The 18,212-nt window shown below is 35.2% G+C and overlaps 1 protein-coding gene across 13 annotated transcripts in view; it reads left to right on the top strand.

Moving 5' to 3' along the window:
* BOLL (boule homolog, RNA binding protein) overlaps positions 1-18,212 on the top strand; it is a 46,016-nt gene that overhangs the window by 20,503 nt on the left and 7,301 nt on the right. For 8 of the 13 annotated variants that reach the window (XM_083843060.1, XM_083843069.1, XM_083843059.1 and 5 more), the window contains 7 exons: positions 1,709-1,763; positions 4,391-4,466; positions 6,474-6,601; positions 7,357-7,428; positions 8,411-8,458; positions 9,160-9,288; positions 10,504-10,602. In XM_083843060.1, the coding sequence (XP_083699186.1) occupies positions 1,709-1,763; positions 4,391-4,466; positions 6,474-6,601; positions 7,357-7,428; positions 8,411-8,458; positions 9,160-9,288; positions 10,504-10,602 (607 nt within the window). Of the gene's footprint in view, positions 1-1,708; positions 1,764-4,390; positions 4,467-6,473; positions 6,602-7,356; positions 7,429-8,410; positions 8,459-9,159; positions 9,289-10,503; positions 10,603-11,325; positions 17,613-18,212 lie in introns of those variants that run through there. The other 5 variants (XM_083843071.1, XM_083843062.1, XM_083843061.1 and 2 more) reach the window with 5 other exon arrangements.

The raw sequence follows: 18,212 nt of genomic DNA, 5'->3' as shown, positions 1-18,212 counted from the left end.
ACTAAGACTAGAAGTCAGTAAAGAGAAAAATGCCAAAGAATAAATACAGAGAAAGATTCAGACTGGGCAGTAAAGTACTTGTTTAAACATAAGGGATGGTGAAGGACAGTAAAGTGGGGAACTGTACTGCAACAGAAGGGTGGAAAGAGGGCTGAGACAAAAAGGAATATGCATGACAATTTATACTTGTTATTTTCTTAGTTGAGAAGTTTTCTTCTGAGTAGGATGTTGTGTGGTCTGAATCTCCTAATTTTAGTGCTGTCAGTAGGTAACATTGGTCAGCAAATCACTCGCTGAGCTGAAGGTCATAATAGCATAGAGTACACTTGCATGATCCTGGTCCCAGATCTGTCATGAAGTCTCCTGTCCTTTCACTAAATTCCAAGAAGTATTTGACAATTTGACACGCATCCATATAAAAACTAAAGATGTTGGGAAAGAATCTTATGGTGATATTTGGGATTTCTACTGAAATCCAAGCACAAGCTTTATTGCTTGTAGTTGACAAGTGATTTAAGAAACTTACTCTATGGGATTCAGTACATGTAATTAGTTTATTGTCCAGATAGCACACAGAATGAAGAAGCTCTGTAGGTAAGGTCCCCAGCTAGGGAACTAGCTTCTGTAGTCTTTGGTTTTAAAAATGTTTCCAAATTTGGTTAGAGAAGGCAATGTAGCAAAAGCTCATGGATTTTACAGTATGGGTGGTCAGAGCCTCTGTACTCACATAAGCATAGAAATGCTCAGAAAGTTTGGTATTTTGTATTGGAAGTTCTGATATGCTGACTGGAATGACAGAGGCCTTCTCAGTATTTTCTGAAGTCTGAACTTGGGAAATGAGCCATGAACCTTAGAAATTACGCACCCAAAACCATTAGTTGAAATTCTGAAAGTTGAAGTTCATTTTTTGGGGGAAAAAAAAAAAAAAAAAACCACAAATTGTACGTACATGTTGTGGTACAGATTTTAATTTTATGATCAGATACTTATTTTTGCTCAGACAATACCACATTCAGTAGCATAGATTTCTCTGGGAATTAATTGAGGGGGTTTGGTACAGTAGGAGTTCTTTATAGAAAGCCTGATTTGTTGCAGCAGTTAAGAGATGTGGTGAAAGAGATATATTATGTCGTGAAATGTGAGAATACTTCATCCTCGAGTGCACCACAAAACTGTTGTTTAATGTTAGTCATGTCAAGACTGACAAGAATAATTCACAGGTAGACACCATCTGTGCATTGCTGATTTTTCTGAGAACTCTATTTAACGTACTGGGCAGTGACTATGGAAGTGTGGAGCATACACAGTTAATAATAATAAAAAAAAAAAAATCCAAATGTCTCATCTTGGGTACTCATAACAAGTGAGAGCTTCAAATCAGAATCTCTTTGTTAAAAAAAGAAGGAACTAAAGACATTCACTGTGTAACATAGATAATGCAGCAGGTTTTGCCTAGCTGTTTATTTGAGCTACTCATTCACTGCATGTAAACAATAACGTATGACCATCTACTTAAACATATTAGAAAGACTAGAGTAAGGATTATTATATTAACAAATGAAGATTACGGTTGGTACTAGTCTCATTTCTACATGGCTGATTTTTTTCTAGTAGTTTACTTTCTGTTGGCATTTCTACCAGATGTAAAGTATTGATGTACAATGTATGAAAATATGAACTTCAGAGACATAGCTCTCTTTTTGTTTAGGTATGGCTTCATTACTTTTGAAACTCAGGAAGATGCACAGAAGATACTACAAGAGGTAAGTAATATTCCCCATTATGATTCTCTCTTAAATAATTCGTTTCACATTAGTCTTTTGAGTTTGCTACTGTGGATTTGTATATCTGTTAAGATTGGTCACTATGTCTTTATACCAATATCTTGTTGAACCAGGGAAAGGAGCTGCCACTTCCTAGTAGAACGTTTTACTTTGACATACAGTGTTTACTTTCTTGTTCTACCTTTGCTCCTTAAGGACTGTTTTTCTAATGCATTCTGATTACTCTTTCTCCTTCACAATTGCTTTCTCTTGCTTTACTGGAAAATCCATTGCTGTCAAAATCTTGTGGGGAGTTAGGAAAGACAACTGCTTTCTTTTATTTTATTTTTATATTTGATTGTCAGAACTGATGTAACTCTTTTCAGAAATAATTAAATTCACTTGAAGTCTTAAATGGTAATTTTATGTCACATAATGGTTGCTTCTCTGCTTAGCTGCATTACTGTTTTGATGTTCCCTCTAGAACCTCCCTTGAGACTGGGTTAACTGTTCAGCTGGATATTAGCTCTTCACTTCTTACTTCGTAAACATGTGTTCCATTCTCTGGATGGAATATTTTGGGTAGGTCAGTTGGTTGGTATCCATACCTGTGAAGGTACTGAGAGATTTAGGAAGCCTTGGATACTATTTTTCTTTTTTTCCTCTCCCTGCACAATGTCCTCTGCCAAATGCAAAAAATAAAGTATTAAAATACTGGGGCTTTGTTGAAAATTCATGTGCTCAAATTCAAGATAAAAGTTGGGACATTTTAAAAGAAATCTTTTGGGGTATTTTCAAAAAGCATGGTCGTGTGGAGACAAAAGAGTACACAGAGAGGAACACCTGTTTTTTCCCCAGTTTTTATTGTTTTCTTTCTGTGAACTAGAAGAACTCCAAGGGTACTTACTACCGTCGTGAAAATGGTGTAGGACTTTTGCCTGTAACTGAAAGGCTATTCCAGTGAAGTCTTAGTGGTGTTTTTCCACTGAATGAGACTAAGCTTTTTGTCTGCTGGAAGTGCTTTGATGTAGATGTCGTACAATAACATCACCTTTTTCACTTCTGCATCCCACTGTTATTCATCTTAAGATCAATTAGGATCTCTTTTTTTTTTTTCAGACATCTTTAGTGGAGTTTCCAAACTTTAATAATTTATTATGCCTTAAATGAATGATCTTTTATTTTATACTATTGGATTTCTTTGCATTTATATGGCGCTCTGATAGTCATTTGCATTTATTTTTGCATCCTACTTTTCTATCATCAGTAACGTCTTCAGAAATTTCTTTTTCTGTTTTGCAGTCTTTGAGTGTATTAAATTGAATTAGTCTTAAAAACAGACCGTGAGGAGTTTCACTGGAATCCTCTTTCCAGTCATATTTTATGGCATCTAATACTACCTCTTCCCATCTTTCTGTATTCATTTTTTCATCATCACAGCTTTTCCTGTTAATTTAATTTTCTTTAGCATTGCAGGTAACTTTTCATGCAGTGCTGTATTAAACACTCTGAAGAAATTCGCACAGATTAGGTATTTCTCTTAACTGAGGAAGTCATACATTAAAAAAACAGCCTAAATTGTGATAGATCACATCGATGAAATATATTACATTGGGAAGGTTCATCTTCTGTTGTCTGTGGTGGAATGCAGTTTGACTGAAACTTGCATCAATTTTCCAGGAGTTGCTCAATGGTTAATAAGCTAGGTAGGTATGTTTGCAATAGATAATCCTTTTTTATGAACACGAAAATTAAGAAAAAAAAGTTTAGCCTTTTCCTAACTTTCAAGTCTTTATGTGGGACTTTGTATTATGCATAGGTGTTCAGTTATTTCACTAAGTAGGGCTCAAATGAAGAAAATATTTTCATTACTTAACTGTTGTTCATCTGTTGGATGTAATTTCTATTTCTGTCTATAATCTTCTTTAATAAGTAAACTATTACCTCCTTACTGGAAAAATTACAGCTTTGACACTGAAGAATTTGCGCTGTCGTGTGGTGGTTTAGGAATTGTATAGCTATTGGAAAAAACAGCTTTACTTGTCTGTACCTGGCACTTTTTTTAGTTCTTCTGCTATAGTTTAACCTTACTAGGATATCAGTTTTGGTGTGCTTTTATGTTTTGTTGCCCTGGATATAAGGAAGGTTTAAGACAGCCTCATATAAAATAAAAGCATGTTTTATGTTCTGGGCTTATTACAAAAGACGACAGCAATAAGTAATTCTAGGTAAAATAACATCATGATCATGAAAAAATGAAATTTAATATTTATATTTGCAGTTACCCATTTCTGTACACAATGGCTTTGTAAAAGTAGTAAAAAAATGATTGTATGAGGAGAAGGGTAAAACCTCAAAAAAAAAATAGGTATCTGTTACTCAAGAGGCTCCATAAGGAGTAAGTAATATTTGAAATTACTAATAATTGCTTTTGTGTATGTGAAGTATAAGGATAAGATAAAAAAGGATCTAGTGTAGTTCTTGTTTTATTGAGAGGCACTGTAAATAAAAAGCAGTGGAGGGTGAAACCCTAAGTAGCTTGCCTGCCTTTGTTTTTTGATTCTTGGGTCCTTAGATTTATGTAGAAAATAAAAATACTGAGTGCCTTTTTTTTTTTTTAATTCTAGGCTAAAAAGCTTAGTTATAAGGATAAGAAGTTGAATATTGGTCCAGCAATAAGAAAGCAACAAATACGGATTCCTCGTATGTATTTTCACTTGCCTTTCTCTATTATGTATGTAAGTGTCATTAGTCATTTTAGTTTCTAAGCAAGAAGTGCCTGGTCATGCATTGCATTAATGCTGTGGACAGAACAGACTCAGAGTAGTTAGCACCGGAAGTAAATAGATACTAGTGGAAATGTCCAGATTTGGAGTGTCTGGGATTGATGATCTTGAGTTATTTTATCTCTTAATGTATTACTGACTGTCTTGGAAAAGATTATCTATGTAGGAACAAGCTGAATGGAAATTTTTATCTCAGTTGCCAGACACAATGTCAAGTCTAAACACTTAAAAGAAAGAATCAGTCCCCATAGATTCTACAACACAAAGCAGGTTTTGCTGGTTCACCGATTGGGTTGTCACTAATCATTTATTTATATTAGCAAAATCCATCAGAACCGTTGCACTTTGCTTTCTTCAGCAGACACAATAAAGAGTAGGTGGTTTCAGTCTCCACTCAGTTATGACAGTTCTCTGCTGTGCAATAAAGACATAGATGCTAGGGGTTCCTTCTCTGACAAAGAACTGTCTAGGCCGAACACTTGCGTAAGAGGACTGTTGATGAGCCACCTTTGTCAGATAACTAGTCTTTATCTTGGGCAAGTATGCTGTTAAGATGTTCTTCTGGGGGAGACCTTTCCATTGTACTGACTTCAGAGTACAATCTACAATCAGAGAAGATGCCCTCCGCTTCTGCCAAGGACAGTTTTATTTCCATAGTACATTGAAAAAGATTAAATCATACCATTTAAGATGAGATCCGACAGGTTTTTTTGATGTAGCCAGACATGCTATTTTGTTATTCCTCAGTAAAGGCTATGTATCAGAGATGTAAAATATTTTACTTTAGGAATGCAGCAGCAAATTAAGTATATTTTTCTTCCATTTGAGGACAATACTCAGAATAATTTCAGTTGAATTCTAAAGTTTTCTTTAGTTTTTATTGTCATTTTATTGATGAGAAGTAGTTCATATGTGCATTACCACTGTTGCTGTAGGCATACTTTCACTCAAGACAGGAGATTTCTCTCTTCTCCCTCCATATGCGTAGGTATGCCCTTCTCCCTTTTAAATTTGTAGGGTAGCATTTGCCCAGGGGAAGTGGAATTCTTTATTCTGCAGAATAAATTTTCTCCAGAAATTATTCTGCATGGTCTTTGCTCAGCCATTGTTGAGGGTTTACATTTGTTTGTATTTTTTTAATTGTTGGTGGAGGGGTTTTTGTTTGTTTTTGTTGTGCTTTGTTTTCCTTTTCATCTTTGACTTGGACTTCATCAGTTGCATTGCCAGACTTTTGTTGCTTCCTTCTCCTGACTCTTGTGCTCAATGTGTCTAGATTCAAAGTGTGATACAAGACCATATTGGCATCTGGATATATATCCTGGTATTTGATTTCAGTTTTTCTGCTCTCATGTTCAGCCTACTAACCTTAGTTGTTAGGATAGTTTGCTCATTTGGAGGCTTGTGCAAGTCTAGACTTGCAGAGTCACTGTAAGGCTGCAGCTGTATTGTATTCAGCAGAATTGAAGAAACCATTCCTTTGGTAGTCTCATTTATCATTGTCTTTTGCAGCTCAACTAATCCAGTGTTATGGATCTCTTAAACTTCAATTTAAGGCAGTAGGAATGAAAGAAAAGCAATCTTCTTTTTTAGGTATATGTCTTAGGTATATATATATATCTACTGTCTATTCCAGAAGCGGGTAAAAATCAGGGTTCAAAATTCAAGTACTGCTGTACATCACGTTCTAGTTGTGTTGAGTAATTGATACACATTATATTCTGCAGCCCTTCCAAATTACCTCTGGCATCATCCTGTGATTCTCTTAGAAGGAGCTGAGGTGACACTAGGCACATGCAGTCCCATGTTCGTTCTTTTGGGTGTTTTGATTCTTTGAAGATCAGAAATGATCTTCCCTCCTTTTTTATGACCTTCACACTAAAAAAAACAAACAAACAAACAAAAATTACTGTTAACTCACTTTCAGGTTCTACTGTAATACCGGAATCTGGTACAATGTACTTGACTACTTCAAGTGGATATCCTTATATTTACCATAATGGCGTGGCTTACTTTCATACTCCTGAAGTTGCTTCTGTTCCACAGCCATGGCCAGTAAGTAACAGATTTTTGTATACATGCTTTTCTATGGACAAGGATGTGTGCAGCGTTTCTAATTCCCTCCTGCTTCTGGTTTCTCCAGCTATGCCTTATGTTTGATATTTAAATGTTTTTTTTGTTTTTTTTTTTTTGTTTGTTTTTTACTAATACTGAGGAGCCTTTGGTGCTCATGACCCTTGATTGGCTTCATTTATTATTCAGCTGCAATAGCTGCTATGTTGAGGGTGAAAGGAGAACATACTGCTAGATGAACAAAGTAATCTTATAGTCAGTACTATGCTAGGAGTACTGCTTATTATAGGAGGAAGAATGTAGTAGATTAATTGTTTGACTTCAGTGGGTTTGGTGCAGTTGGCCCCCTTTATTTTGCTGGTGTTTAGCTGACCCTCAACTGGTCCCCCACAACAAACAGATTTCCAGCTGGTTTAGTTCCTTGAACTGTCTCACTGCCAAATCATACAAGTGCTGGGGTTGGTGGAAGGAAGGGAATTGGAAAAGGGAAGATAACGTCTGGGGCTGTGGAGAGGATAGGAATATGTCAGTGACAACTTAGATTGGCCATATTGCTTCATTTATTGTGTAGGCCCCCGGGAAGCAGTGGTCTTGAAGAACCTAAATGAAAGTTAAAACCTAGTAAATGCATTTTCAAAAGGCAGGGGAGGTGGTTCAGCATATAGTATTTAAGATAAGTTAAAGGAGTGACAATTTATGAAATTGCTGCATTGACTTGTAACTTTTTTGTCTTAAAGTCACGCTCTGTGTCCAGCTCACCTGTGATGGTAGCTCAACCGGTTTATCAGCCTCCTACTTATCATTATCAGGTATCTGTTTGAAAATTACTTTCAGAGTGTTGATACTCCTTCCAGACATGCAGTTTTTGTTTGCAATGCTGTCCCAGTTCCGTTTATTCTTAAAAAATAGACTGTTCAAAATAGCTGCTTAAAACAGATTTTAACTTTATTGAAGATGATTTTTCACTAGTATATGATTTCTACCTACCTGTCTAATTACATGGAAATGGAATAAATTATTTTTTTCTTTGTTGCCAGACAACTGTCTTAGTACCATTCTTTTTTTTTTTTATCATTCTAAGCCAAACTCCTGCTCAGAGCAGTGTTGGTTAGGTCAGGTGTCTCAGGAATTTGTCCAGTTGAATTTTTAAAATCTCTGATGGAGATTCTACAACCTCTCTCGACAGACTCTTCCAATAATTGATCCTTCTCCTGGTAAAAGATTTGGTTTTTTTATTTTGTTTTAATTTCTTTTCCTCCTTGTGTCTGAATAGAATGTTCAAGTTCAGCATTTGTCCATTAACTCTTGTGCTCTGAACACCTCTGATGAGTCTGGCTTGGTCATACTAATGCCCGCCCATTAGGTAGTTGTAGCCAGTGATAGCTATACCCTCCCACCTTCATCCTTTTTGAAGCTGAACAAACCCAGTTCTGTCAGTATCCTGGTATGTCTGTTCTTCAGTTCCCTAACTGTCTTGTTGGCCCACTGCTGAACTTCTGCAGCATGCTTCATGTGTATTGGAAAGTTAACTGCATTTTGTATATTTTCTTACTTAGCCACATTTTATAGATGCTTCGTTATTTTGGAACCAATGAAATGCCCAGCTCAGAGGATGAATGGAAGTAGACAAAATTATGTTCTTGAATTATTTGGGGGTCTATGAAAATCATTAGTTCTTCTTAATTAAGATTTGAATGAGGATTTGGGATGATTTTGAATCTAGTTTGTTGGGAAGGTGTATCTCTGTGCATGTTTTTGATTATATAAGTAATATCTTCTGTCTGAGTTTAGGCACCAACACAGTGTCTTCCAGGTCAGTGGCAGTGGTCTGTTCCACAGGTAAATACAGTTCACAGTTGCACCATTTTACCATTAGTTTGCATCTAGTTTAAAGATAGGATGTGGTCATCCATTTTTTTTCAGTAGTTTTTTTCTTCAAATCAAATGCTAATATGAAATTTCCCACTATTTACAATGTTGGTGAAATAAATAGCTATATTTTATCAATGCATCTGCAACGTTTCTGGTACAATAGAAGGCATAAAATAGCATTTACTGAAACATTAAGCAAAAACTTCTTGTAAAGAAATCATCTGCTTCCCCTCTTCTTCCGAAGAAGTTTGTGTTAAATTATCAAAAAGGTTTTTTTGTATAACATTTTTGTAAGCAAATTATAACTGTACAATATGTGACTTTGAGAGTGTCAGTTTAGAGAGCATTGTTAGAGAATTCCAAAACTTTATAAAACAGTTTCGGAATTCTCTAACAATGCTCTCTAAAATGTCGATGAAATTTCAAAAATCTTTTAAAGGGATTTAAGGACATCTCTGTTTTATCCTGCTATCTGACTTGCCTAACTACTTCCCCCGTCAGATTGTTTCTTTAGGTTTCTTAGCTTCTTTCCTAGTGAAGATGAATTTGGCACTTTGATTTAAAGCTTTAACTTTGTTTATATGTAGCAAAGATGACTGTAAAATAAGCTTTGCTATTTATAGTGTATAAATCATGTTAATTTATGGAAGTAATGTGTTTTATTTCAGTCTCCTGCTTCTTCACCTTCATTCTTTCATGTGCACCCTTCCGAAGTCATTTATCAGCCAGTAGGGATTGCCCAGGAAGGTGGTTGTGTACCTCCTCCTTTCCTTCTAGTGGAAGCTGCAGTTCCAGAGGTATTTTCATGATCATTTTTATTCTCAGTCGAAGCATTTATCTGCAATTGAAAAACACATTTAGTTTAAGCACAGGTAGTTCAGAGCACTTACGTCAGCAGTTCCACGTACTTTCCACCAAATCCATACTGCTGCAGTGTTAATTCGTTTTCAGTTGTCTTCAGATTAGAGTATCTCTTCCAATTTTCTAGGAGGATGCTTAGGTTCGGAAATATTTTAGAGGGTCACAGGTGTCTGACAGCAGTATAAAGGCTCATCAAATTGTTTTATTAGAAGATAATATTTAAATAAAATAGGAGTCATGATCTTCAGAATGCTGAATTAATCTATCCAAACTATGAGTTTCTCTAAGTAGTTCTTTTTCTGTGTAAGTAGAAGCTAGTCTCTGAATATTCAGAAGAGCAGAATGAATTGAGAGTAGTTTCTGCTATGCTTCGCTTACAATTTTTTTTTGCTTCTGTATCAGTAGCAATTCTAATTTTTGAGAGATTTTTAATGTACAATAAGGCTATTTCTTTATGATTGGGTATGAAAAATGACCGTAATAGACTAAAAAAAAAGTATTAAAATTTGAAAATGTGTTATGATTAATTGGTACTCTTCCTCTTTGTTAATTCATCTTCCTTAACAGAGATGTCAGAATAAATGGTAAATTAGCTCAGTAATAAAGTATTTTTACAAAAGTTGGAGATAATTGTATTGCTACAAGAGATGAGTACCAAAACTGATACTCCAAACATCTTTGGTGAGAAATTCTGATACACATAAATAATACCACTACAGCCTTCTTCTTGAACAATACAAAACTTGTGTTGCTGGTTTTTTTCTCCTTTTATAAAACACACAAATCTCAGTATTTGTTGTATAATATTTAAACACTGTTCCAGTTAGAGCTGACTGAAATAGCTTTGTACTACAAAAGTGTGCTACTTCAGTAAAAGAAAATGCTTTCTGGCACTAATCTAAATAAGGTAGATTAAAGTTATGATAGTGATCTAAACAAACTAAATTAGCCAAACTTTGATACATTAGGAATAACATGTTTAAATAGTGATATCTCTGTTTCTAAAAAGTTTAGTAGCTGTTTATATACATATGTATATATAAATAGTATATATTACTCGACAATTTGAAGTTACAAGGAATTTAAAATCACGTGATGAAATAAGCTTTTCTGCTCACTTTTTTTTTTATTATTTTTATTTTTTATATTAGCCATATTCTGATCATGGAGTTCAAGCACCCCATCACCAGCCTTACGCCCAGAGTGCCATAGCCATGCCTGCACCTGTGAGTCAAACTAAGCCAGTTAAAGTAAGCACAGTAGTCTTACTCTCCCCTCTTCTGAAGGGGACAGGAAGAGAAGAGGGGCAAAGTTGAAAGTCTTTTAATAATGAATTAATAAATAAGGAAAACAGAGATGTTGCAGACAAACTGAGGTTTTCCTTCACTTGAGGCTTGGTTACAGAGAGGCATAGAGATTACTGATTTTAGAACTATTTTTGGAAAAAAAAATACATAACTCATCATTATGAAATTGAGAATCAGAGAAGTGCAAATTAACAATGTGTTTTGAGAGAAAATGATGGTACAAATCCTTGTCTTTGTCTCTGGATCTTGAGAAGCTGAATTCATTGCTTGCAGCCTCAAATAAGCACCTCATGTTGTGTCAAGGTGGAGTTCTGGAACACTGTTTATGAAAAACTGTCTGGGTTGGTTGCCTGCAGGTGTTTTTCTGCACAGTTCTGGTATTGAATGGCCATTCTAAAAAGTGTGGTTCTTCCCTATGACCTGATGCAAGGTTTTTCTTGAGTCTCAGTTTAAGAACCCTTTGCCTAAATTTCTAAGGATGTTAACACAACGTTTGAAATCAGGTTTTGCCTAGACTGCCTGATAACAAAAGACTGAAGGTGTCAGTAGGTTTACTTGATACTACAGCACTTCTGTAAAGATGATTGCTAAACTATGAGTAACAGTAGGTAAGAATGACTCAAAGACCTGTTACAGGCTCTCATATATTTTCTTAATTTATTTTAGATTTATTTTGAGAAGAATCTTTTCCAGAGTATTGTGTAACGGTATCTCCTAAAATATCCAGCAGAGGGGGCTGTAACATTAAGTGTTGTCTGGAAATAAAATGCAATTACTCCAATAAAAAAAAAGAAAATAGATACTGAATATGAGTTTAAAAATAGTAGTCCTGGGTGATTCATTTGTTTAAGTAATACTTAAAAGGGAGCTGGTATGACAGAGTGATCATATTATCCAGTTTACATTTCATTTTCTTACACACACAAGCAAAAAAAATACACAATAGTCTCGGAATCAAACACAAATTCATATTTTCTGTATCAAATACAGAAGCAAGCTTTTTACTTTGAAACTTGACTTTTATTATCTATCCTAGGACCAAGGAGAGCAAGATAGTGTGCAGTAAGTTAAAAGGTAGATCTAAAGCATGTTAGCTTTTCCTCTTCCACATTAATGACCACAGTATCATGCTTTTCCTTAGAGCAAAGTGGTTTACTCTGTGGTAATTGATAATGTATTAATTTGGTGTAGAATGTGTATGCATGGTAAAGCCATGTTTGAAAAGTTATTGTGGCATAGGAAATGAGCTGCACATTCATACCCATTTATCTCATGATACAATGTTTTGTATGTTTTTTCATAGCTGTAGCAGTAATTTCACATGCAGCTTAATCTGGTATAACCCAGGAGCTCATTCCTTTTCCATACCACCCATTTCCTGTGCTCGTACAGGTTTTCGTGTGGCAATATGGTAAAACAGGTCAGGGGGCTAATGTAGGTAAAGATGAATCCCCGCTCCCAGGACATATAAAGCAATAAAACTTGCATCAGTTCCTCAAACCAGTTTGTCAACCAATAGCGCAAACTCTTGTACTTACACTAGAAGTTTGGGATATGACGGAGGAGCTAAGACTTGTGTTAGCAGTGCTCATTTAAGCATAGAACTGCTAATCCAATGTATTCCTTCATTGTATTTTTTTCTCATTCTTACCTAGTCTTTGTTGAGTCTATAACTAAAACTAAGCTCTATTCAGGTCTCAAATAGATTCCCAAATACATTTAGACCCTTACAAAGACTAGAAGAATTCTGATAATTTTGTTCGTTATAAATTAATGTCAAATAATTTCTGACAGTTAATTTTATTTATTTATAGTTTTGTTTAGTAGTTAATAGCTCTGGAACATAATTCTCCATTTGTCTTACCTTTTCACATACCCTCTACAGTTTTGAGTATGTTCCACGCATAATGCCTTTGATCAGCATATATTGTCCATCACTATGGTTGGGCACTCGAGAGTAATTGGAAATAAAAGAGCAAATGTTGAGAGCAGGCTGGTATGTATTAAGCAAGTGTTTGTCTCATTACCACCTGCTCCCCAGCTGCAGGAAAATATTGCCTGCTGGCTGCTTTCTTGTTAAAATATCCCAACAAACATGTATCTGCTGCTTGAAAATTACGAGTAATGGCCATGAAAGAGGGAACAGATTTTAAAATGACATTGTATTGATGGTCATTTGTTGTCCCCAGTGCACTAGGAGTTGCAACATACGCTTTAATATTATTACTACTAGGAGCTGTAAGTCATGTGGTGAGAGCAGGATGGGTGACAGCCAGTATCCAGATATAGTACAGATATGCACAAATATAGTAGAAAGTTACAGACTATAGTGTGTAGTCTATGGTAATAGCAGCAATGTAAGTTAAGATTGGAATTCATGTTGTCTGGTTTCAGACCTGGAAGTATTACTTCAGAGTTAAATTTTTGTTTTGGTAGATGGCTGTCTTGAATTAGGAAGCACTGGCATGGTCAGCATTTACTGGATATTGTCTGGGAGGCCTGGGGAGCTGTGCATTACAGTTACAGTCTAAAAAACTGAGCAAAGGGATAAAAGGTTGTGGCAAGTGGAGGTGGGTAGGTGAGGGTGGTTTGTTGTTTTGTTTTATGCTTTTTGTTTTTCTTCTCGGTCATCTTTTCCAACTGGGGTGTACCTATAGGGGGTAACTTTGCTGTTCCCGTGATCTGAATCCGATGGAATGGTTTGGCCAGTGTGAGAAGTATGAGATGATACACCGTCTTTTCCTGCACAAGACTTCTTAGGAGGCATTCTTTTTTATTTGAGCTTGGACATTTAGTCTAAGGGGAAGGAAATCAATCTACAATACATAGATCCTTTATGCCTGTCCTCACAGTAGACTAGTTTTAACTGACAGTCTGATGATCTTCCATAATCCAGTTCTTGAAAACTAAAAGTACTGTATACCAGATTGGACTTATTTTAAGCTTAACCTGTAGAAAATGTTCTAGAAAGTCACAGAAGAGTACAAAGGTAGTAAGGTTGTTTTTTGTTTTGTTTTGTGTTTGTGTTTCTTGGTTTTTTTTGTTTGTTTTTGTTGTTTTGTTTTGTTTTGTTTTGTTTTTGTTTTTTCCTGAAAACCCCACTGGCTGGGCTCTGAAGCAAGAACCAATCAATGATAGAAATATAACTTGGCTTTCAGATTTGTTTGCTTGGTTTTTGCCACCACTTTGTTCTCTGTTGTCCACAATCATTTCAATAGCTTTAAAATCAAATTTTGTACTTCCCATAAGAAAAGGCTTTCAGAAAGGTCAAAAATTCTTCACGTAGATACTTCCAGTCTACAGTCTTCTGGCAGTAATTGCATTGGCTACAACTCAAAAGGCAGAGGAGGACCTGCCCATGTCAAAAGAGAATTTAGAGTATTAATTTGAATGTAGTATTACTAGTACTCATGTGTATTTACATTCTGGTTATAATGGCATGTGGTGATAACACCTTGGTCTTTTTGTAGTGGCCATTCTGTAAATTTAACTGAACTTAGAGTGCTCCATTTTTCTCTGCAATTAGGAGCAATAAGGTAAAATTTGTGGTTTATGTGCATTTATAATATGCATAAATACACCTATGTTTAAGTCTGTAGATATGTATATACATACAAATGTATGTATACCTAAATCATGTTTTTTAAAGGAAAGCCTTGGTGTAAGCATTTTTGGAAAAGCATAGTAATTTTATACTAGAACTACGTACTTACAGCATGATATGTGGAACAAAAAAAATCGAGTTTAATTTTCAGTATAGGTAAGTATTTTTTTCTTCATTTATACGTGTAATGAAATCAGGAAGAATAAAACTTCTGTTTTAAATTACCTAAATCTTAGAAACATGCATACAAAACTTGTCCTCATATATGATTAACAGGATGCTTGCCACGAGCTGTAGCATGGTCTATTGCTCTTTAAAGGGTATTTTAAACTCCACCAAAAACATATTCGTTAGTTCTATGTTAACATAGAAAGGAGCAGAATGGCATGCTTTGTCTTGCATTGTTTCCTTCTGTGTTCCCTTTACAAGCTCCTCTTTTTCTGTTCTGATAGTTTGTTCTCATTCCAGTTTAGTGGTTTCTTTTGCTTTCTCTGATATGTATGTTCTCTCTCTCTCTTTACTTGACAGACACTATGGAGCATTCACTATTAAACCATTTGGGCAGCTTTAGTCTACCTGTTCTGATTTTCTTGTCCAGTCCTTCCCACGTGGCTGAGATCCATCATCAACATACCAGCTAGCTGCTGCCTGTTGTGAAACTTAGGGTCAGTTGTTTCATTGCAATGCTTGATATTTACGAATTGGTAAACAATAAAACACGCTAAGATAGAATTTAGTATAATCTGCAAAATTACTTAATTGCTTCATGCATGTTCGTAAATTTCTTGTTATTTATAGACAACAAACTTTATGTAGCTCTTGCAATTCATTCCCAAGACAGTTGTGTATATATTCATTCCATCATTTTCTCTCATATTCAAGTTTCCAAGTTCTGTGCATGTTGGGATTATTTTTCTTCAACAACAAGGGAAAATTTTAGCTTTTCAATGTATGATTTCTGTTTCTGTGACTAGCAACTAGCTTCCTCCCCTTTTCTCCTGATTTTTGGTGATTTACAGTGATCTGTGTTCATGGAGTTATACTCTATGGCAAGTGCTTAACCATGCTTTTTATTGTGAAAAAGGTGCTGCTTTTAGTTGCCTTTTTTTTTTTTTTAAATTTAATATTTTAGTGAGATGAAGTGATGGAAGAATATCCTTTGCACATGTTATTATTTGTGTCCATTTATTATTTGTTAGCCTTTTAACAGCCCAGCAATGTGTAGCAAGGGCTTGCTGTTTGGTTAGGGTGTGACTTCTTATCTGTGTGCGCATCTGTACAATAAATCCCTGGATGTGGCTTTTAAAAAATATGCTGGTGTGAAGCATTAGTTCTTCACTGTCCTGCTGGGACCAGGCATTACAGGGGAGGAAACGTGTTGTGTCCTCCATATCCTAATGCAAGTCAAAACTAAAGAAGGAGTTAGAGAAAGAGATTGGAACTCCAAGGCTGATGTAACAGTGGCTAAAGTGGGTACTGGATGAAGGCTGGTACTAGATGGCCCACGAGGCTAGAAGTTTGGGAAGGAAATGTACAAGATTTGGAGCAAGTAGATGATGAAAAGAAACTGAAATCTTCATTAAGATTTCATTAAGTTGGATTGAATATTCTGATAGGAATGCAAGAACTGCAGCTGGTAGTACTACGAAACTGGCAGAGCTAGAAGGGAGGGGAAAAGACAAATAAATTTAATAACAGAAGAAAGAGGAGTAGCAGAGAGCTAAGGTTAGAAAACAAATGGTTTTGAGTCTGTCCTGTGGCATAGTAGGAAAGGGGTAAAAAGACTCAGAATGGTTAAGTAAAGAAAACAAAATATCTGGGAGTTCCACAAGTGGAACACAGAGCAGCTGAGATGCAAAGGGAGATTGTAGAAGAACCTGATCTTAGGAAGACTAAACAGAATATACAAGCAATTCTAGAAACAGTTCTTGCTAGCACTTAAGACAGTAGCCCTGTTTTCTGGATCTTGTCATCCTTTTGTCAGCAGCAAGTGTCATCCACTGACAAGTTAATCAGTCAGTTGCGTATATGTTAGTTTACAAACAGGACAGCTATCAGTTGTTCACCTCACATTTTATAAACCTGTGAGCTTTGGCTACTGAAAATAATATAAGCATGATTACAATCTCAAATAGTAATTTCAAAACTGTTTGTTATTAAAGATACTGGAAACTACATACAAATCAAAAGAAATTTAAGGCTGACCCATCAGTTTGAGTCAGAATTAAGGCTGTTTATACAGTATGGAGATATTTATGGTTTTAAAGCTATCTAGAATATTTTCCCAGCTAAGTTGAAATGCTCAGGTATCAGGTTATATACTTAGGAAACCTGTGAAATAAACTAAAACAGTTACTAGGAATGTCTAGTGCTAAGCTGAATTTGAGGTTTTTTAATCTATTGTTCTAATCTGTTACAGAGAATGCAGAAGTTTAAAAAAAAAAGTATATATTGGTTAAATAGTTTCTCACAGTATATTATAAAAATGAATGTTCTCTGATCATTTTGAAAGAGGATAGCTATTGCTTTACTGACTTGATACACTTCTGTAAAGCTATATGATGAGTGAACAAGACATGTTTTTGCTAAATTAAACTTGAACTCATTTGAAGGCTCCATTCTTGCAAACAAACGAAGTTATTTCTTGCCACTGTCAACTTCACCTATAGTATGTAATAGATACCTGACTTTCTTTTTAAATCAAGCCCGTTGAGCAGATGGAGTATCAAAATAGACAAAGATCAAAATCATCCGTCTGTGAGTCTCAAACCTCAATATACATGAAGTCCCCATTTTCATCCTAGAAAACATGACAGAATGGAGGATGAAATATACCATCTTCTTCTATAGATTCTCTAAAACGTCTTTTTAGGTATTCAGTTTGCTAGTGCACCTCTGACGTGGAGGGTATGTAGTTCCTAACTTCTACCATTTGCCTGAGCGTGCCTAAATTTAAATGCCATAGTGTTTTGTAAAGAAATAAAATCAAATTTTATAGTTTGGACAGGTAAACACGTGAAACTGTGATTTTGTCCTGCATTTCCTTTTCTTAATAAAAACACTTTCACAGGACAAAACTGTAACTTCTGGTATACAGCCTGATGTATAAACATTGGTTACTAACGTAGATTGAAAAATGGCATACAAGTTATTAAACAGAAAATTTCACATTTAGTTTCTGTACTACATAAATTTAAAAGGTCCTTTAATTACAGCGGAAAAGCCATTTTCCCACATATACACTAGCAGCATCTGTGTGTTACAGATTATTTTTTTTCAAATCTATGTGCATTTTGTTTCAATTCCAATAGCTTTTGTGTATTTCTGTGTTTTTTTGTTTTTTTTTTTTTTTCAATCAGAATTCTCTGGTTTTATAAGTTGTCTTTACTTGTGTGTCATTTTAGTGCTTGGGTATAGTAACTTTTTAAAATTTGGACCACTAGTTGAATAATTGCTTATCTTCATAAGATGGTGACATTTTTCTTATATGGTAAGCAATATATTTGACTTTATGAACACTTGAAAACATTCGAAAATTTTACCTCTCTGCTTTGAATTTTTCTGTTGTCTGAGCAAGACTAAAGAACTCCTTGACAATGTAATGAGATTGAATACTTCTTTCTCCTCAATTGCAGGAAAATATTTTTCTTCCTTTTATCCTTGCTTCTCCTTTCATCCCGCTAGGATACCTTATATATTTTGTATAACTTGGGTTCCTCAAAGGTTAAAATATAGCCTTTGTATTTAATAGGAAAACAAGCTATGGGTTATTGCTTATAGTAGCGTTGACATCTTTATATATGTAAAATATGCTGGTTTATTTTTGGTTTTATTTTTTTGTTTTGTTTCTTAATCACTTAGGAATCTTATAGAGTGGGCATTATTGTCAGTCAATGTAGCTAATACGTAAATATCTTAAAAGATGATTCTAGCAGTCAATAGTATTACT

This window comes from Anser anser (genome assembly GCF_964211835.1).
Source record: "Anser anser genome assembly, chromosome: 6".
Taxonomy (NCBI): domain Eukaryota; kingdom Metazoa; phylum Chordata; class Aves; order Anseriformes; family Anatidae; genus Anser; species Anser anser.
This window is presented reverse-complemented; position numbering and strand designations above follow the sequence as displayed.